The 21,610-nt window shown below is 52.0% G+C and overlaps 1 protein-coding gene across 1 annotated transcript; it reads right to left on the bottom strand.

Annotated features, from left to right (window-relative positions):
* Positions 1–1,870: 1,870 nt before the first annotated feature.
* LOC144174296 (peptidyl-prolyl cis-trans isomerase D-like) lies at positions 1,871–21,584 on the bottom strand. Its single transcript, XM_077702916.1, has 11 exons — positions 21,421–21,584; positions 20,590–20,727; positions 15,881–15,987; positions 13,971–14,162; positions 13,788–13,910; positions 4,462–4,568; positions 3,934–4,023; positions 3,807–3,864; positions 3,650–3,736; positions 3,173–3,215; positions 1,871–2,133 (listed from the first exon to the last, which is right to left on the bottom strand). The coding sequence occupies exons 1-11, from the start codon at positions 21,479–21,481 to the stop codon at positions 2,045–2,047; spliced, it is 1,095 nt and encodes a 364-aa protein (XP_077559042.1). The 5' UTR covers positions 21,482–21,584; the 3' UTR covers positions 1,871–2,044.
* Positions 21,585–21,610: the final 26 nt, after the last annotated feature.

Below are 21,610 nucleotides of genomic sequence, written 5' to 3'. Positions count from 1 at the left end.
CCCATGGTTGCCCGCTTTGCTCGCACAGCCGGGAAATACTATTCCTTCCATTCCCCACCACTCCTTTAAAATGGATATGTTTGCCATCCTGCCACAACCAAAAGTGTGCGCACAGGGGGGAATCCCCAGGGGGTGCCAATTCCTGTCATTGCTTGAAGTGCATGGTTATGGCTAGGGCACTGTGTTTTCAAATGTTAAATATGAACAAATTTTAGACTCTCCAGTAAAAGGTTTCACAATGCAGATTTATCCGATCTTCGAGCTCGCAGTGGCCAAAAAAATGATGGTCAAAGTTCTGACTTGGGAATATTTATCAACCCATAGAACAGTTGGCCATTTGACCTTCTATTTCACTCCAAGAACTGTTTGCTTCCCACTTTTACGGCCACAAAGATGGGGACCAAGGGCAGGACGTTTTTCTCATTTTTGCATGCATTTCAAGGCTTGTGTTGCCTCATGCTCGACCAATGATTCCTACAAAGGCTATCTTTCAATCGTACATCAGCTGAAAATGGGGAACGGTGAAATAACCATATTTTATAGATGAGGGGGGGGGGGGGGGGGGAATCTGAAAAGGCATCGAATATCGCCCTCATTTCATTGTGAACAAGGCTCCCGAACGGGAGCCAAAATGTCTGTATTTATAAACTATTATGGTTGGAGTCAGTTTTAAGTTTTTTCATGTGTTCTACCAACCAGACGGGCCTCCGTCCAACTATTGATTTCATGCTCAGTTATCGATCCTTGTTAACAGAAACCTGTTGAACGAAAAAACAGGTGCTATTTTCTGTTTTGACAGCCTCACATCAGTCACGTGCATCACACAGAGCGTAAAAAGGCGTGTAAAAAGATTTGGCAATAAAATAAAAAAGTTAAAATTATCTTAAAAAATAAAAATAACGTAAATAACGTGGGTTTACAAAGAAACTAGTTTGAAGCTGACATGCTGCGGTCCTACTTTTTGTTCAACCACTTCAGATTGGTGGCTACGGTATGGTGTACTAAAAGAGAGGTGTGTTGTTCAAAGCTGGACGGGGGGGGGTCCCTTTTGCGATGAAAATTTTTTCTGAGGAGCTCCTGTTGTAAGCAGTGCCCCTGGCAACCGTTGCTCACAAGATGGCTTCACAAGCTTTGCTTGTTAAATTCATCCTTATTTATTGCCTTAAATAGTCTTCTTTCTCCATTTTATGGCATGTTGTTGTATAAAACACCTTAATTCAAATAACTGCTGAGTTTGGCTCGAAATCTTCTAGGTGGCACTGGCTGGAACAGAAGTTCCCTGGGGAATGACTGCGCCCCATACATTTTTTTTAATCGCAAAAGGGACCTGTGCTCTCCATTCTAGTGCACAGTAGCTACAGGTGGGACGGTGAGGAGGACTGCTGTGAAACTTGGCTGCCCCCGAGGAAGGGAGAACTCTGTGCACGCCTACAGCCACAACACTGGGTCAGACATGAAAGTTTTCAATTGGTGTTCACGGCATGTTTAATATGACAGCTGCCCGTATCTACATCTCCTACAACTGGCTGGCTTCTTTTGTTGTCTGTTGTCTGTCCCAGCCTTGACGAGGGCACACGCAGCCACTGGCGTTGTGCATGGAGGGGCTCTGTCCACAATAGCAAATCAGCCATCAGCAAAGAAACACAACAGTTGGGACATGTTTGCTACACTGGCTGCCAAGGGCTCTGACAACCAGCCTGCACGGACAGTGACAACATGGAGACACTGCTTGACCTCTCTCTCTCTTCGGGTTGGCAATATTGCTGCAGGCTGGAGCCCCCGTCGCGTGTGTCCCGCAGTTTATCCTGCGCGCACTCTTACAAGCCACCATCGTCGAGGAAGGAGCGTGCAGACGACAGGGCAACGTTAGGAGGTTTGCACTAGCGCCTTTACTGCTTCCACTGGCACCTTCAGCCGCAGGCTGGGACGGGCAGGCTTGCGATGGTGCAGTGGGAGCATGCAGCGAGGGGGGGCCTCTGCCCCCGTCCTGCTGCCGCGGCAGGCTGCGCAGAAGGAACACGGTTCCCACGATGCGATGGCCCGCTCAGTTGAACAGCTTGGCATATGCCTTCCGTTCCTTGGCCTTGTAGGCCTGCATCTCGCCCTTGACGGCTGCAATCTCCGACAGTATTGCTGCAGCAGAGGAACAAACCACGTTGTGCCACTCCAATCTATACACACTCCAGTGCAAATGCTGGGCTATGCTGCTCACTGCCCTCCCACCCACCTCCCCAGCATGGCCCCACCCAGCAGCAGCCTTACTGGTGTGCACGGAGAATCTCCTCGTCTGGCTACAGGCAGAGTGCAAGGGTGGCCCGCAACTGCAAGCCTGGGCTGCCACTGGACACAGTGGGCCACTTCCACTTTTCCTCCCCTCACGAGGCTTTGCACAGAGGCGCTGTTGCACTGCCTCTCACTTTTTCTTCTCTGTGAGCACAAAGCTAGGCCCAGCAGGATGTTCTTTCTCTCCCTATCGCGGACTGCTCTTTTCGTGTGTTTTCTGTGCCCCATGCAATAGAGGAGATTTAGCTGCTGCAAATCTGGTGATCTTACCCAACTTTCTGCTGAGAAAGAAAAGGGGATAAGGACGACTTCAATTAGGAGCAAAATAAAAGCGTTGCTAATGGGCAATTCATGGTAAAAAAATAATACAACATGCTACCCGCTAAACATAGGCGATCATCATTCTAAGGAAATATTTTTCACTTGCTTATTAAATGGGCCATGCAGACAAAACACAAGTTTGGTTCATTCGAAAGATTGCCTCATTAGAATCGTACTGACACCACTTTTAGGCACACTTCACTCAAGTAAGCTATATCACTAGGAAAAAGGGAATGGCCATGCGACTTACTAGCTCTATTCCTGCAACAGAACCTATGATGTCATGTGCCCATCTGTGTGATTGGCTGAGGTCGGCAAAAGCAAACGCAAGTTGGGCAGGGCTTATAAGCTTGCCAAACAAGCTATTTGCGCTTAAATGTAATGCATAACCATTTTACAGCAGTATAAGAATGGTGGGGTAAACAATGAAAGTTACGAAAAAACACGTAGACATATGTTGGTACCTGCCATTTCCCAGCTAAGCTCCTGACACTCCTGTAGAGCAGAACGCTCCTGTAGAGCAGAACGCTCGCTCAAAACCCTCAAGCCACAAGGGATGCAAGCTTACCTTTATTGTTGGGTGACAGGGAGAGTGCTTGCTGTAGGTTTGCCTGCAAAGTGACCAGCTGGCTTAGAAGTGGCTTCGGACTGGCCTTAGCACACAATGCAACCACCCAGCAACAAACTGAACGTCCCCTGTCATGCTCCCGATCCCACCCTCAGCACCAACACAAGCTGGGCCACTAAGTGGCTCAAGGAGTGCACTCCTCCCTTTCCACAGTGAAGTCTCAGCAGTTGGCTTAGGCAGCAAGAATGTCTCAACATCACCTGATTGGCCTTTACTCAACAATAGCTGCAACTGGCAAAAATGCCAGTTCGGCTTGAGTTTTCGACCGCCTCAATTCCCCGAATACGGTTGACCTGGATCGCTTCTTTCGAAGAAAGCAACAGCCTGGGAAGCCCACTAAGTAGGCACTACATCTCAGAGGGGCTTAGGTGGAGACACGTGGCAGCCCTGTTCCTCCTGCATCAGCAGTGGACGCACCATGCTCTTCTCGTAGTCGCGCATGCCGTGGAAGGCCTGGCCCCTGCGGAAGAGTGCCTTGGGGTGCTTTGGCTCCAGGTCCAGGGCCTGCAGCAGTGGGGGGAGAGCACGGGAGTGTTCAATCACAGCGCTTGCCCACCGGAGAAGGGGCGCTTGCCTCGTCGCAGTCGTCCAGGGCCTGGTGGTAGCGCTTGAGCTTGAGCTTGGAGGCCGCGCTGCAAGGCAAGCAGGGTCCTCAGCAGGCACCCGGAGGGGGGGAGACATCACCACTTGACTCGACTTGCCTGTTGAGGATGCAGGGCAGCACCACCACGGCGATCTGGCTCTCCTGCTCCTTGGACAGCTCGTTCACCTCGTGCAGCCGGTTCAGGTACCTGCCAAAAGGACGCCCCTGGTGGCCACTCGAGCCCACGAGCATGCACAGGCCCTCCCGTGTCGAGCTACCAAATGCAGGGCAGCAAGGCACCTGCTGCCCTGCTAAACCCCCAAGGACACAAGGACACTGCTAGAAGAAACTCGGGTCTCTCTCCCTCTCTTGTGAGGCATCCACACTGTGCATTCACCACTTGCCACATTTAGGCTCCAAATCCTTTTCTCGTGGACAAACATAAAATGGTCACAGCAAAAGTAGCAGCTGAATCAAAAGAGGAAGAGGTAGCAGAGCTGTCTCGCCCTTTAAGAGGTGCCCCCCCCCCTTGACCACGGGCGAATGAAACAAGGCTCCTCTACTGGAAGGAAAAAAGTGACAATGTACCCATAAAAATAGCCGCTCAATCAACACATGCGTAAAGGTTTTGGAAATCTTTACAAACCTTAGTGCCTTTTTGTATTTCGCGTTCGCCAAGATGTAGTCCTCTCTTCGAAAGTAGTGGTTGCCAGACTGCCGAATTTTTTCAGCCACACACATAATGTGCTCGATCTGGGAGATACAAATTCAACAGGTTAGCAGTCTACACAAAAAACTCGGGGTTAACTAGTTCTTCAAATGAATAGGTATAAGCATGGGCTACTGTGACACGGCCACTCCATCTCCCCCTTTGGTGCGGCTGCCGAATGCTCCTCCCCGCCTGTGAGAGCAACAGTTCTTTTTCACTCCGCCGCGTTGCCTGTACCGCTTGCTATTGGCGATGCAGCAGCGGGGGCTCGGAAATAAAAGCAGCAGCAGCGGAACAAAAGCAGGTCTTTATCATGTGGTTAGGGTCAAATAAAAGGAATAACAGGTCATTTTCCCCACTCTGGATGTCGTACACAATGTTGCAGGGTGCTGTAATCAGACATGACTCAAAGAACGGCAGTGTTTCTCTGGTGGTTGTCCATGACAATACGGATAAGGAGGAACCCCGCCTCTTCAACAGTTTTCAGCACACTAAGCATCCAGTTACAGAGCCGGTCATGCCTTACGTTCCTGGTTACATAATAATTTACGGGGACGATGTAAGTTGCGGAAACTCCCTTCTACACAAAGCAAAGGAGCCTGTTGGCTATTTGAGTAGCACTTGCCGGTTCTAGGTTCACAAACAATATCAACCAGCCTGAAATTTGTGTCAACTTGACGATCATAAATTACTTTTTGCTGCATTAATGTTTCGTCAATTATGGGACTGCAGTACGACTCCTTCTCTGACAGCAAGCTTGGTCTCTCCACTCGGAGCCATTCCTTCATTAGGTTTGTTACGCCAGTCTCACCTGTAGAAGGTCTGACGAACTCCTGTAGCGTGCTTCCACACGGCAGCTTCAACAGTTTTCATCCCCACACATGGTCACAACCTTTACAAGATGTCACCTTCCACAACACACATTCACACCGCGGACTCCTGCCAAGTCGGCCGCGCCGTATTAAAGTTGATAATCTGTTCCATGACAAATTTTCCATTCTTACCTTCTCCTTGCGCTCAATCTGAAAGGGTCTTTAGAGGTTGCACAGCTTGCTTTTCCTCATTCTGCTGAAATTTTTCCTGAATTTATCACGGGTTTCTGAAGCTTTTGCAAGCGCTGGCCTATAGTCTCAGCACTCTTCAAGGCGGTGCGTGCTTCTTTTTGTCTTTGCAATATATCCAACCAGGTCAAATGTCGTCTGGCATTCTTCAGTTTTTAATCCACTTCCCAAGTATTCCTCACCATTCGCATGCTCGCCCAAAGTTCTGTTTTCTTGCGTATGGTATGCACTTGCGGGCTTTGCGTTCAGCATTGAGTTCTTCTAGATGAGGGCTTTTTTTTTTTCTGCCAGTAATGGTGGTCCCCCTCAAACTCTCACCAAAAAACTCGCTCAAGCAGAATTTTGCGCTCTTTGGAATGAGACGGTAACATGTAGGTTGACTAGGACAGTAAGTGAGTCGGCACGGCTTCTGGAAGCAGCACTTGCGTTTCATCCCTACCTTGTAATCGTCTGCGCTTCAGTGAAACAAACGCACAACGGTCCTGGCGGTTGCCTGTAACTAGCTGCCCTTGTCACTCCCTTACCGGGAAAATGCTCCACAGCCAGCATTCGGGAGGTTTTCTTTGGATGGCATCCATGGTAGCACAGTTATGGGTTTCTTAAGGTATTTGATTTTGTGGGCTTACTGGGTCTGGCTACGGGACAACAAACGACCCCGGCTAGCCTCGTTAGAGACGTTGAGCGACGATGTCCGCTCGACGCCCGGAAATGACCCATCCAAAATGCCCCAGAGAGGTACGCGGCGTCCACAAGGGAGACGCCGCGACGGGTTCGACTCACCGACACAGGCGACGACAGGCTCCAAGGGGCCAGGACGAACCATGGGGTTTATTGGCCGAGTCGTACAGTGCATAATAACGCCAAGACCGGGTTAAGAACTACACTGTACCGACACGCGTCCGATCGGGGCCAAACAGCGCCCGACCGGCCGGCGCGGCGGGGAGGAGACGAGCCGGCCGGGGGCATGGAGCGCCCCGGTATCCGACTCCCTTCTCCTGGACGTGGGGCGGCGAGGGTGCGATACGATCCGCGGCCCCTCGCGTTCCCTATACTCCATCCTCCATCTCCTTCCCGAGTCCCTGGAGTCAGGGAGACATCCAGAGAGCTCGCGAGAGAGCCGACCGAGACCCGAGAGCAGAGAGAGAGAGACCCGCGAAACGGGCGCGTCGCGGTTTTAAGGCGCGGAGGAGAGGAGGCAGGTTCCCGGGCGAGGAGGAGCGACAGCGGCGGCGGGACAGTCGGTGCCCGCCGGCGCGTCGGCCCGCGAGGTGACGTCACGAGCGCGGGAAAGCGCGCTCGTTCGAACATCGCGCTCGCGGGAGGAGGAAAGGGGATCAAGCGGATCCCCACATCCCCCCCTCCTCAAGACCGAGCCCGGTCTGAAGGACCGGCTCGACCACTGCAGGCACAGCACATACCCTACGAGCTTACAACGGGTCCCCAGCCCAAGAAGTCCGCGAATGTCCGCACGTTCGAGTCCACGCCGACACACACGCCCACACTTCGAAGACACGCCGTTCCAACGTTCGACACGACGCCCGAGTGGTCGGCACGAGCAGGGGCCGTCTAGATGATTCGCCAGGACACCAGGGAGCCAGGCCCAAGACCGCCAGACCGCGGGGCAGGTTCACGCCGGACGCTCGAGCAACATGCTCGAGGGTTGAAGCTGCCAGGCGTAGCTCGACCAGCTGCAGCAGGAGAGGGCCACCGGAGGTGGAAGGTAGCCGCAGCTGCAGGGTGCCGTACCGGCTGAAGGTCCCGAAGGAGCACCCAGGGCGCGCTCGCCGAAGGCACCAGGGAGAGGAGCCGCGGCGAGCGGCGCCGCACGAGGCATCGTGAGGGAGTGCCCCGAGAAAGCGCCGGAGCGCCCGAGCTGCAGAGGTGTGCCATGGCCACAGCGAGTGGCGACGTTGAAGCCGCCGGCCGATGCAGGATGGCGTGTGGCAAGGGTCGTGTGTGGTGCGGCAACTGAAGCTGAAGAAAACCGGGCTGGGGACCGAGCCAAGGAACAGTGCTGCGAAAAGGGAGACGAAAGGCGAAACCCAAAACTACCTGCCGGGAACAGCGATAGGGGCGTGCAAAGGCTCGGGCCGAAAAAAGCGGCCGTAACGCCGGTGCCGCGAGAAACTGGGGAGAGCTAACGGCTGCGTAGTGCGTAACAGCGGTCGCACGGAAGGTAGCCGGCATTCCCCGTTTCGCTTCGTCGGCGGCCATCCTCCCCCCCTTCCAAAGCGTCGCTATCGGCGACGAAGGCATGGAGGGAAGAATACTGGAACGAAGGGCGTGAGGCCCGCGTCGTTCCCTAGGCCGCCGATTGAGTGGCGCGCCCTTCTCCCGCGGTGTCTTTCCGACATCCGCCATGAGAGAGGGTCTACCTGCCGTGTCACGCCAGTTGGTGGGCCGTCGCCTGACGTGACGCGCTTCCGCCCGCCACTGAGGAGAGGGGGCAAACTCGCTGCCCAGCCGGGCGTCGCGAAGAAACCTCTCCGTGGCTGCGGCGTTGGCGCTCGCTGGCGCTCGGTAGGGTTGGTCATGGGGCGGAAACGTCGCCCCGCGCCAACGCTCCGCTCGGACGTGAGGACGCATGATCAGGCCCGCGGAAAAAGCCAAACGGGTGAATATCGCGGTCCTTTGTCCTCATCGCGCATGCCTAGCGCTTCCGCAGGGCGAAAATGTCGCCGATCCGCGAAGCAAACAGCGGCAGCCCGAAAGGAACCGACGACTACGGCTACCGGGGTGGAGTCCCCAAGTGTACGCCGCATTTTGCCGTGGTTGCGCCTCTCGATTGGGTGCATGAAGTGGGATAACTTGCGTGATCCGGACTTCGCGCTGTGGCATGCGCGGCACGAGCGAGAAGAGAAAAGCCTCCTCGCTGTGTGCGCGGCCGGACTATTTCGCAGAGTGACTCAACTTCGTAAAAGTCTTACGGTCGCTCGCTTATCCGGCCTGTCGCGAGTCGGGGAAGCCCAACGCGGCCTCCCTAGACTGCGGCAAATCGTCACCCTAGATGCGCCTCGCGGGGCATTGTCGGGTGAGATTTTATCGGCAGAACTCCCATCCGCTCCTTGCAAGCACGGGTCCGAGGCAAAAAATAAAAAAACGCGCTTGCAGCAGCCTGGCTGCATAGCGCACGGGACCTACCGCAACACCAGCGGTCATCAGCCTCCGGCGACAGCGTCGCCCGCTCCCTCTCGGAGCGCGACTCACACAGAGCCAAACGACGTACTATTTACATATTTACAAACGGACCTTACTGCTGCGTTCGGAGGAGGTTTGTTCTGCCAAAGGCGATGCCGGCGGACCGCATGTGGGGTACCGCGGGTACGCTTTTCGTCTAGGGATTGCCAAATCGTGGCAGTGCTCCTTTCGACGATCGCACCGACGAACACATTCGAGCACGTGGTCGCATGTTCCGTCAGGTGCGGCGCGCGTCAGGAACTCCGGGTTAGCGACGGGGGCTAATATCCGCCGCCACGTTCGCGTTTCCCTTCCTTTAGCGCAACGGCAGGAGCGAGGATAGTGGAGATCAACTCGCTACATGCTCGGCCAGGTCGTGGAGCGGCACAACTTCGTAAAGTCTTGCGGCCACTCGCCCAGCCGCCCGCGAGTCACGGAAGTATCGTATACCTTCCTCAAACTGCGGGTGATCACCACCGTGAAACTCTCAGGGGGAATTTCCTTCGGTGGGATAAACTTCAGCGAGAGACATTGAGCATGTAGCAGATACGAATCCGAGAAATAAAAAAAAACACGCCTGCAGCAGTACGAGCTGCAAAGCGCTCGAGGCTGACCACAATACCAGCGGTTAGTAGCCTCCGGCGACCGCGTCGCCCGCTCACACAGAGCACGACTCACACAGAGCCAGTTAGAATCATATTTACAACACGGATCGTTCTGATCACCGGGCACCTGCTCGTCTCTGCTGGATGCAATACCGGCTGACAATGGGTCTGCTCGGTATGCGATATCGCCCGGGAATTGCGACGTTTGCACGCTTAATGCATTCCCTTCGGGGCTCGCACCAACTGGCCGACGTTCAGCACGTGGCTACGGGGCCAGTCGGGTGCTAGGCGCGTTAGGAACATTCAAGCGGCCACGGGGGCTCACGTAATGTGTCCGCCACCACGTGGTGCTACCGCTCCCATTGCGCGCGGTGACGTTTTCACGGGCGCAGCTTATACGGCCAGCACGCGTGGTTCGCGTATCCGCTTAAGCCAGCTGAATGCCACGTGGTCCGTCTCCACTACGAACGAACTTTTGTCGACGAAACGGTCAAACTCGTTCAGAACGTGTGGCCCGATCTCTAAGTAGTCCGTAGCACTACGCGGCGAGCGGGCCGCCGTGCTTTGGAAACACGAGATCGTAAAGCGAGCTATGCCTGGGAAACAGAGTGCTCCCCAGTGGGCCTAGCTGTGGACTCAGCGCAGTGCATCTCACGCGCGCCGGCAAGATCGACAACAAAGCGTCGTACAATGCCTGCGCGGGGATGTGCTATGCGGTCCCGGCCGTGTCGTGGGAGCAAAATGCGCTCTTTTGCGACAGGGCCTTGGCGTCCGCGCGTGCGATGATGCACTCGGTAGGACGAATGCGCGTTATCGTCGTCGGAGCAGGATGCTCCCCGACGAGGCGCAAGGGGCTCCTTGGCGAAACGCAAACTTGGCCACAAAAGCCGTTTGTCGCCTGCACGTGGAGATACATTGGCCGCAGGCTAACGTCGTCCGAGCAAAAGGTGTTCTCGTTTCCGACGTAGCGAGCGTATGGCTCTGCTCCAGGTTCAAATCGTACGTCAAGTTCGCAGGCTCGGGATCGCCACTACGTTGAGTCGTACAGAACACAGGAGATGCTGGCGCGGGTCGGGCAATAATTGCCTCGATTCGCGGACAGCGGTGAGCGGCGGGAGCACGTTCGCCGAAGCGTCGTGCTCGGAAGCCGAACCGCTCACCTCACAGTAAATCGCACAGGGACTAAGGCCAAGGGCCTGCTCCGTCGCGCAGTGTCGATACCGTGTTGGGCGCCAATGTGGGCTTACTGGGTCTGGCTACGGGACAACAAACGACCCCGGCTAGCCTCGTTAGAGACGTTGAGCGACGATGTCCGCTCGACGCCCGGAAATGACCCATCCAAAATGCCCCAGAGAGGTACGCGGCGTCCACAAGGGAGACGCCGCGACGGGTTCGACTCACCGACACAGGCGACGACAGGCTCCAAGGGGCCAGGACGAACCATGGGGTTTATTGGCCGAGTCGTACAGTGCATAATAACGCCAAGACCGGGTTAAGAACTACACTGTACCGACACGCGTCCGATCGGGGCCAAACAGCGCCCGACCGGCCGGCGCGGCGGGGAGGAGACGAGCCGGCCGGGGGCATGGAGCGCCCCGGTATCCGACTCCCTTCTCCTGGACGTGGGGCGGCGAGGGTGCGATACGATCCGCGGCCCCTCGCGTTCCCTATACTCCATCCTCCATCTCCTTCCCGAGTCCCTGGAGTCAGGGAGACATCCAGAGAGCTCGCGAGAGAGCCGACCGAGACCCGAGAGCAGAGAGAGAGAGACCCGCGAAACGGGCGCGTCGCGGTTTTAAGGCGCGGAGGAGAGGAGGCAGGTTCCCGGGCGAGGAGGAGCGACAGCGGCGGCGGGACAGTCGGTGCCCGCCGGCGCGTCGGCCCGCGAGGTGACGTCACGAGCGCGGGAAAGCGCGCTCGTTCGAACATCGCGCTCGCGGGAGGAGGAAAGGGGATCAAGCGGATCCCCACAATTTACAAAGCAGCAAGCAACAATTTTTAAGCATTGCGAGCAGCGTAATTAATCCTCATACTGGTAAATGCAACAGCAATGCCGAGAAAAAGTCGAGGTTGCATGCTGACTAGACGACGGCAGGGTAAAAGTGTCACAGAGTAGAAAAAGGAAGCCCCTTTTGCACGAGGTGGAACAAGCAGGTGCAAGGTGTTTTCTTCATTGACAAGCAGCACACCCACCTCCCAGTGTGGAAAGTGAGTAAACTTCTCTTTTCACGCGTGCTTGTTTGTTCGCAAGACAAAACGGGGGGAGATGAAGTGGCCATGACTGTGGCGACCCATGATGGGCCCCCCAATGCTCACATGATGCATGGGACACACCATTCATTGCGCTCCCCTTTGGCGTGAGGTCCCTCTCCCCCTCCTCTCTCGTTTGAAGGCCCGGGAGGGGGTACCCACTACTATGACGAAGCATCGCAAAAAGGACAAATTTTCAGACTGCAGAAATTGTGGTATGTGTAGTACAAAAAGAAACCATCAGACACTGGTTCGCTTGTTTCCTTTAAGAAAAGTTTAAGAACTGCAAAAACTCGAGTTCTGCTGACATGGAAAACTCGGCATTCGATTCAACTTGATATTGATTAGCACTATATTAGAATACTTTCAGACTGAAGACAGAAATGAAACGTGCTTATTTGAATGAGATTGCATACATATAATAATGCCTCATAAAAATGGCACACATGGGAGAATATGTCCTTTTGCATGGCTTTGCACTGAACTTGTGGCCACTGGGCTTATGGCCACCACCTTTCAGAAGCGGCTGCATTTCACTAACCACAAATATCACTGACACAACTGCAAGTGCATATGCAAGAACTTCAAAAACTTGGATATCACCCAATCACATTGCACGAGAAGTTTGCGTAGTTCTACATCACTGTTGTAGTTGTTGTGGCAGCCCCAGATGGCGCACAGTATTTTTGTTGTTTTGTTTCCGCCTATACAACTTAAGTTCTGATTTTGAGCCCATATAAATGATGAAAAGTAGTATGTCTATTTGAGTCAGCCTATGCAATACAGACAAAAACAGAAGTTTGACAAATTCACTTCAGTGTCCCTTTGAAGGAACACTGAAGTGATTTTGTAAATACTGCAAGAAGACGTGTGCAGACTAAAGTCTGGAGCCCATAGACCATGTTTTGACTAGTTTAAGTGCGTTTACATGAATTTATTCACCGGAAAAATCAATTCGAAAGTGTTGTTCTCCTTTCTGCATCCTCCTTGCGATGCGATGCGATGAGGCTTTGAGGGGGGGGGGAGGTAGGAGGAAAAGGCCCGAAACTGTCTGGCGAAGGGTGCCGACACCTTATCAGGGCATCCTCCTTGCCAATTTCGTATGACATGAGCTATTTCGGATTGGCTTGCGCCGACTGTGCGGCTTGCCCAACCACCGACAGGTCATCACAAGTCAATTGTAAAATGTGGCTACATTCTGCTCGCTTGCAGAGGGTACTAAGCTTAATAAAGTGTATCAAGGCAAGTAACTCCACACTGGCGCATATGAGATCTGTGTATTGGTGTTACAATGCATCTTTGCGTCGCTTCGCTGGACTTACAAGCTGCATATGTAAGTGCAACGGGTCCACTTGTAGGAAATCTAAGGTCACTCAAGGGCATGATAAGGGTTACTGGAGTTATTTCACTGATAAGAAATTAAGCTCAACCCAAGCTTTTATTGCAAAGTCTAAACCCTCTTGCACGGCAAACTAGCAGACAGGTCAAAAGCCTGACCCTAGGTTTGCCATCACTTTTACTGGCTCAGGAACACAGTTGCTAGAGATAAGCTATTTGTGGAGGCTAGGAAAAAGCTTGATGCACAGCAGTTATTCGAGAAATACTCAGTGAAGCTGCATGAAATGCTGTAAATCGAGAATTAAACAGCCTGTATGATATGCAGGGTTAGTCGTCAGATTTATATACTACATAGTATTTCCCCGCCCACTACCATGGAATTGTGGTTGAGTCGTCAAGAAACTGGGTGAATTGTGCAGGTTCAAATCCCAACAAAGAAACACTCCTCGCATGGCGGCTAACACACTGTCACATGCACAATAAAGAACACAAACACACGAGGGAGATTCCCGAAATGCTCTACGCTGAGCTCTACAACCCAAAAATGCGGCCAACTACGTCCCGGGCACAGACTGCATGAACAGAGGTCTAACAGTGAGCCCTTTGAATGCTAACAACAAGCATGGCATCAACACTACAAGAACACAGCCTGAAACACTGGCACCCCTGTGGAACTGACACAACAGGCTTCACTCCTGCTCAGGTAAACGAGCCGTGCTTTTAAACAGGGCGGCATTCATGCGGCGAAATGCCTCTGCTCCTCATGTACACTTACAGTAAAGCTGTTCTTAAAACGCATTTGACGCAAGTTTGCCCGTAGCGGCGCACTCACATTGCTGAAGTCAAAGTCCGAGTCGTCGGGGAAAGGAGGGAACACGTCTTCCGTGTTGTCTCGCTCACAGATGCCAAAGTCCGCCCCCGGGAGAATCTCTCCGCAGTTTTCAATGATGCAGTCCTGCACACACAGTGGTCGTCACAGGGTGCCTGCCAACAGGCCCAGCCCAGCCCAGCTTGCCTCGACCGGGGTGTCCGTGTCGTTGGTGCGGACGTACTCGAGCAGGGAGACCACGCCCATGCCCTTGACCACCCGGCCGAAGATGGCGTGCTTGCCGTCCAGGTGGGGCGTCGGCACTGTCACGATGTAGAACTGCGAGCCGTTGGTGTTGGGGCCGCTGTTCGCCATGCCCACCAGCCCCGCCCGGTCGTGCTGCACGGGACACAGAGGCACAGAGCACTGGTGAACATTTTCCTCTTCCTGCACCGCCAAGCCTGGCTTAGGGACATGAGCCAGTCTGCACAAAACACAGCACGCCAACTCCGTGTGCCCCGGGAACAGCAGGACAAAGTGCCACTCGGGGCACGATCGCCGCTTCTCACAACGGCACTGCAAAAGCCTTTACTTTTTTTTTTTTACAGAGTCCAAATTAGTTTTCGAGGAATAAAAAATTTTGCGACAACATGAAGTCCAGTGTAACATGTCCCAGGCCTAATGTTGTCATAATTAAGAACCAGTACAGGGTAAGTTTGTGGTGTCTCTGGCTGAGGACACGTGGCCTCGTGAAGATTTCACAATTTGGCCCTCAATGCATAGTGGGGTGAAAATGACTGTTTCTTAAGGAAGCAATGAAGACAAAAAATACAATTTCATGTAATTTGAAAGATCTAGCTTTTAATTACCAACTCAGCTCCATTCCAGCCCCGAAAGATATTTTTTTAAATAAAAACACACAAGAAATGTTAAAAAACCTTCAACTTTCGTGCTACTCAATGCTAGCAGTGATGCAATAGAGAGAACACTAAAAACGCAGTTACCAGTGAGTTAACTGCCCGTTGGCATTCCAGATACTGCTAGATTCTAGATTTCTAGATACGATGATACTGCTTTCCTTGTGTGCTTTTCCCCAACATCTAGCTTAGTTTTTGGAAATTTGCAATAAAATTAGTACCACTGTCATTCGGACAGGAGTCATTTTAATTCTGTGTTAGGGAGCCTTCAACTTGCTATGCTGAGGTGGGTATCCCAGCGTAACTTCTCAAAGGCACCTGTGATAAAATAGCTGAGCGAGAAACGGCCACACAAATGAACTAAAAAAAAAAAAGACGGTGACTTGGGCTAGTTGGTGCGTATTTAATTGAAATCAAAACATCACTAATAAATGGGACAAGGAAAGACACCACACAGTGAAGTTTTGATATCCGTTAAAAGAAAAGATTGTGGTTGGAGGACCTAGGTGAGGAAGCAGTTGCTGGTGCAAAAAACAGAAGGAACAGAGGAGGCACCAGGGGTGCGCAGGCCCAGCGAGGTAAACGAAGGCCAAGCAGCACGGCAGCCAGAACTGGGCACGTTGGATGCCTGGTCCATAGGTCACCTGTACACCTACTGCAGCCAAGGTTCCTCTGGGCACTCTCTTCATGCCACTGGGCTCCGTCATCAGGCTCTAGACCGACCTGAAACCCTGGGCCCGTTCACACACTCTGGCATGCTACCGCTGCCATACAGTACAGTGACGGCCATGGCGGCTGCATGATCTTCACTACGAGGGTGGCACCTGCCACTGCGGAAGAATGCCAGCCTGATTCTCTACCTGGGCATTTGCGTGGGCCAACTTTATTAGTGAACTTTCAACCAAACAGAGCACCATTTGACATTGAACAAAGGCTGGAAGAGCTACAACAAGTGTGACCTAAGATCCACTTACAAGGCATTCAGCCTTCAGCGTCTGTCCCACTGAAAGGGGGGGAGGCTCAAATATTACCTGGGCCGCTGTTCCGCCTGTTCGTCTACGTGCCAGATTAATCTGCTATGCCTTCCTTCCCTGCAGACTGCACTGCTTGGCTGGTGCCCATTCAGGTGCACTGACCGCCCCACGGCAGCCAGAGAGTCCCCCAAGAACTGGACAGGCCCACTGGGGCCCAGGGACAGACCTTTAGTGAGAGGTCTTCATCCGGGAAGAAGCGGCCATAAATGCTCTCTCCGCCAGTGCCGTCGCCATGCGTGATGTCGCCACCTTGCACCATGAACTTGGGCATGACTGCACAGGAAGAGGCCACACAAATGCACTGGGGAGGGAGAGAAGCACAGTGAATGGACACAAGGCCACCCACTGAGCTGTGATGGTGTGTGAGGTGCTACATTGCCTCTCAGGAAATGCAAAAGTGGCAATTTCCCCAGGGAGGCCATTTCATGCTGCCAGACTTGCACTACTCCTTAACCTTGTTCCAGATGCGTCGAACCTATCACCAACCTGTCTGCTTCTAAACGATTTCTTGCAAGAGACAAACAGCTGTTACCGACGTGACGAGGTCAAAGGATATCACAAGCAGCTGTTTCTTCACCTCGCCTGCATGCATTTTGTACGCAGCGAATTATTTCACCTGATGCTTCTTTTTTTCTCTCTCTGAACATGACATTCCGTAACACCACCGTATTTTCCCCAGTGAAGCCTTCTCCTGAATTCCTGGACTCCCACAGTCAGACTTGGCCTACAATAAAAGTGACAACCGCAGCCATGAGGAGCTTGTTACGAAAATAATCCCCAGTTCAGGATTGCTGGCCCATATGCGCCTGCCTCGAGTGAAAAAGTCTCATCTATTCCACAGGCGCACACAGCAACACCGTCAAGCCAATGGCTGCCGCTCCTTCGGCCCTCCCCGAGCCCGCCTATGGTCAAAAGCAGTGCAAGTGGACATGGGCCAGAGAGGACAGTGACCGCTTTGGCTGACTGCTGTTGCCCTGACCATGGTGACTGGGAAAGCATTATTTTGCCATGATGCACCCCTTTCTGGAGCCACCATAGGAAGTCCAAGTGAACTCAGGGCGGCCAATTGAGGGAAAGCTGAAATATGCCCGCGCCGTACGGGATCCCCATCAACTTACTCTTACTAACGCAGTTCAATTGACCCAAAACCATGCAGCCAGATTTATTAACTCGGACCACTTTTATCCAATCAGTGTAACTGCACTCAAATCTTGAGCTAATCTTGTTGACCTAGCATTGCAGCGCTTAATTGCTAGACTTTGACCTTTTCATTATTTTTACCATTCCATGCACCTAAACCACACTGCCATTCCTGGCCACCACCTTTCATGTAGACTCGGCCATTTGAAAGCTGTTTATCCTGCTCGTGCACATGCTGCCACCCACCATTCTTCATTTTTCCTTCAAACTAGGGACTGGAATGCCATGCACTACTCCTGCATCACCCATTTCAAAGCAAACGAGGTAAAAGACGGCCGGAAAACGTGAAAGCAGGTGAGAAAACAATTCCAACGTTTATAGGCAGTGATGAACCGTGGTATGTTTTATTATGATTAGTATCAGCTGTCGTGCAACTATTTGTGATCATCATAAACTAGTGACGGAGGGGATTTTCTGGTCATGTGCTACCCCAGTCATAAAACAAATCATCCTTCACTGACTTGCCTACTACCTAATGTAATGCCCCTAATGGGGCCTTTAATGTATAATAAATAAAAAAAAGAAATGAACTTCAACTGGCCATGTAGTTGGAGAAAATGACAAGTGATGGACCGCCCATTGGACCAGAAGGGGAAGGCCAATAACTCAATGGAGGGGCAAAATAAAAAAATTGGGGGGGTAAAGAATGGACTTGAGCAGCGCAGGACAGGAGCAGTTGGAGGTCAACGGGAGAGGCCTTCGCCCTGCAGCACACCAAAGTAGGCTGTTGTTGTTGATGATGATGATGAAGCTACGTTGCAATATTTTCAGGTCGTAGTATTGAAAATGGAATAAGATGAGAGTCTTTCAAGTCTCCCTCACTTCATCCCTTACACTCTAGCACTCAATATTGATTTTATTTTGGCTAGCAAGGTTCGCACCTATCCAAAACTCTAGCGACCTAAAAAAATTCTTCTAGGTGCGGGCATAAATATCTGAACGACTTTTTTCTCTTTCACTAAACTAACAGAGCTCATCTTCGGTCATGGTAAAAAATATGTCTGCGCAAAGATCAACTGTCACCTTCGCAAACTGTAATAATGCTAACAAAGCAGCCTCTCTCCTAAGCACAACTGACTTTATTTTTGTCTAATAGTGCAGTCAAACATTTACTTGCGCAGAATGTATGATTTATTTTTAAAAAATGAAAATGTTATATCGAAAGCAGGTGTACGTACAATGACGGAGACTTACGGACGATGGGGATTCACGGTAGGGAGCCAAATGGGGTAGCAGACGACCAGAAAATACCCTCCGTCCCTAGTTTATGATGATCACGAATAGTTGCACAACAGCTGATACTAATCCTAATAAAACATACCACAGTTCATCCCTGCCTATAAACGTTGGAATTGTTTTCTCACCTGCTTTCACGTTTTCTGATCGTCTTTTACCTCGTTTGCCTCCTTCCTACCCTGGAAGGAGCCAAATAAGGTAGCAGATGATAAAAAAACCTGCTGTCACATTTTCTGGTCGTCTGCTACCGTATTTGGCTCCTTCCTGGCGCGGAAGGAGCGTGAATCCCCATCGTCTGTTTCGCTCTGCATACCCCAGGTGGCGCCGTCGTTCTAAGATCAGCTTGCACTGGCTCGCACGTCCAAATCGGTCGTTACCTTCCCATAGGCGAAAATCGTTTTTATTTATTTTCAGAATAAACAGGTGAGTACCAGCGTTATTCCTGGTGTCAAACAAAATAGACCACAAAATGCAACCTTAGTATGAAGCACGGAGCAAGATATAAAGAGGAGCGCCAACTGTGGCCCAGAAAAAAATATTTTGCTCGGGCCGATAATGTCCACGCGCCACCGACCGCCCAGCTTTCCCTTTGCTCTTTTCCTCCTTCGTTCGCCCTCTCGTCGCTCAGCCTTTGTACATGGCTCTTCCCTTCTTCGCTCTCCCCAGAGGCGTCTTTTATTTCGCAGCGACGTCTGTCTCATGCCTGTCCTACTATGCAGGAGGCATGCGTGCACGCGCGGAATTTAAACACCCGTGCGCAGCCGCAATAGACAACGCCGATAATTGCACCCCACCGCATCCATGGCGATCGCTTATTCCTTATCAGGGAGCGTTTATTCTGACATTATGAAGACCCACTAAAAATATTGTACTAACCCAGCAGATGTAAGACGCAACTGAACGACGACGACTTCAGGAGCACCAAGGAATGAGCAAGAGTAATATGGAACGCCACAACATAAATTCTAGCGTGATTCTGCTTGCAACAAATCGATGCAGCGCAAAAATTACCCTCTATTATTAGCCCGCTCTCCGGCCACGTGCTTAATTATTTATGCTGCTTCTGCGCACGAACAACGCTTACAGGGGTCACCCGGAGTCTCCATCGGCAAACGGCAATGATGCACATTTCTGCGCCAATAACTGAATTGTACGGCTGCCCTGTTGTATTAGGTGTACAAAAACACTGTCAGCTTGATAAGGCACCCAAAAATATCAAACGCAATCTTCATTTTAACTCATGCCGCAACTTACCGCCCGATGTTCACTATCGCTCTAAGGTCGTGTTATCTCGTCGATAATGCTGCGGACTCCAAATAAAATGCTGCGATTTGTATGACTGCAATTTTGGGCCTACCAGGGTTCCCGGCGTTTTTTTTTTCTTTAAGCGGCTGACCGGAAAAACAACCGGCTTGTTAAACCTTTTCTTTCTGCGAGTCATCACCACAGAGATATAGGGTCCGGACGAATTCAAATATCGCGAAATGATGGCCTGTGAAAAGACCGCACTGTCAGGGCCTTGATCTTGAGCAGATTGCTACGTCGCGGGCAGTCGCGAGTGATGTTATCCCGTTTCTGTTCTTTTCTGATGAGCGTGTGAGTTCCGGCCCGTGTTCTAGGCACACACTGTTTTGGGCGTAAGTTGGAGAACTGCGAGGAAGCTGCGGAAACTTTAATAATTGCTCCTTCGCCTTTTGTAAAACCTGTTAAAACAGCCGAATTGGTGTTCACAAATTTACAAAACGGAGTCGCATTTTCGGCAAGCACTGCGCAAAAGGTAGTGTTTGTATAGCAGCCATACGTCTATATGTGGTCTCTACATTTTGTTTTCCCGCCATGCAATTCCTCAATTCCTTCGGGTCCGGGTTACCCAGAAGGTGCTGTCGAACAAGTTAATCAAGCCGCGCGAAGGAGGAGCGAAATGAACGCGAAGTGGCCCCAAAGCAGGCCCAAAGCACTCCGTGCCCAAAACTACTGTCGCCGCAGCAGACGACAAAAGCTGATGGAATGCGTACCGCCAATGCGCCCGCCGGCGCACAGGGAACGCCGGCCGCTTAGCAAGCGGCCCTTTCGCTGTGCCATCTACATTGTGCTCCGCGAGTGATGGACATTACGGGCCCGCCGGAGAGAGCGAAGTCGGCGCTCCTGTTTATCTTGCTCCGTGGTATGAAGTTAGCAGCAGGCCGAGCAACGGTTCGCTAAGGACAAAATTTTAAAGTGTTCCAATTATCGCCGTAACACTCTGTATCTAAGCAGAGTGGTAAAGACGAGAACGGTGAGACCTGCCAGGCCCTCATTGCACGTTTCCAAATTATGACAAGTGTTCTCTCCATTTTTCTACCGTGTTCTCATCATTACTTGGCAATGGTTCAGTTCCGATCTAACTGAGCTTCCATGTCAAACCAAAGGGGACGTGGCAACCGCAGAAGAGTCACCCACTTTTGTGAAACTTGCATCCCTTGTAGTGAAGAGGCACTTTGCCGATGCCTAGCCCTTTCTCTCCAGTACACAGAAGTCGAAAGTTCTCCGAGGTCTGCGGCTGCAGGTTCCGGAAGAGTTCGATCACTATGCGGCCAACTGCGCAGAAAGAAAACAAACATTTCAGAGCAAAGCTTTCAGCAGCAAGAGGAACTCAAATTAGCTTGCTTATTTGCATGCCCATAACTGCAAAATACGTGCTGCCGCAACGTTGCGAAGCTCGAACTGACTTGAGAAACAGGGACGAAGTGTCACGCCATGAAACGTCATTATTCGACTTGGTGCACTTAACGATTTAACTTGATACCGTGATCGACAAAATGATCAGGAAGCCTGCTTTATTTACAAGTAATAAAAAAGAGACGCTAACAAAATGTAAACAAACCAACGCCGGCTCGGCATGGTGCATGTGGAAAAGAAGAAAACCGTATGAATAGGGAGTCAGCGTGGAGATTCCATGTTTGAGTCAATCGTCCACAATGCTCCTAGTGCCTAATCAAAGCAATGACTGTGGAGCGATTATTAACGCGATCTTCGCGTTAAGCACGTTCACCCCTTAGAGCTCGCTCATGAAGTCGCAGCGCAAAAAAAGAACTAGGGACGAGACAGGGGACGCAACTAGACGAGCGTTGCGCTCGTCGCGGGTCCCATTTCTTGTCAGATGTGAACTCGGGGGTGTGCGACCGACACGCCGAAATTCACCGCAGTCAGCCAGCGGAGCTTGGTACGCGTCGAAGAGACGGCACTTAAGAAACGACCGCTTGGCACGAAGCAGGAAAACCCAACATGTACCGGATTCCTCTCCGATTCGCACGTCCAGGAACACGTGCGGATTCGGCGACTCCACCGACATTTTTCACCACAAGACGACAGAGTTACGGCTGCCCGGACGACGGTAACGTCGGCCTACGTTCAGCGGCCATGGCCATGACACGTGATGGCAGCAATGGAGTGCGCGCAGCACCGACAACGCCGACAACCG

Source organism: Haemaphysalis longicornis, unplaced genomic scaffold, assembly GCF_048455015.1.
Source record: "Haemaphysalis longicornis isolate Haplotype H1 unplaced genomic scaffold, Haemaphysalis longicornis Haplotype H1 scaffold_3, whole genome shotgun sequence".
Lineage (NCBI taxonomy): Eukaryota > Metazoa > Arthropoda > Arachnida > Ixodida > Ixodidae > Haemaphysalis > Haemaphysalis longicornis.
The sequence above is the reverse complement of the archived record's forward strand: the minus strand, read 5'-3'. Positions and strand labels throughout refer to the sequence as shown.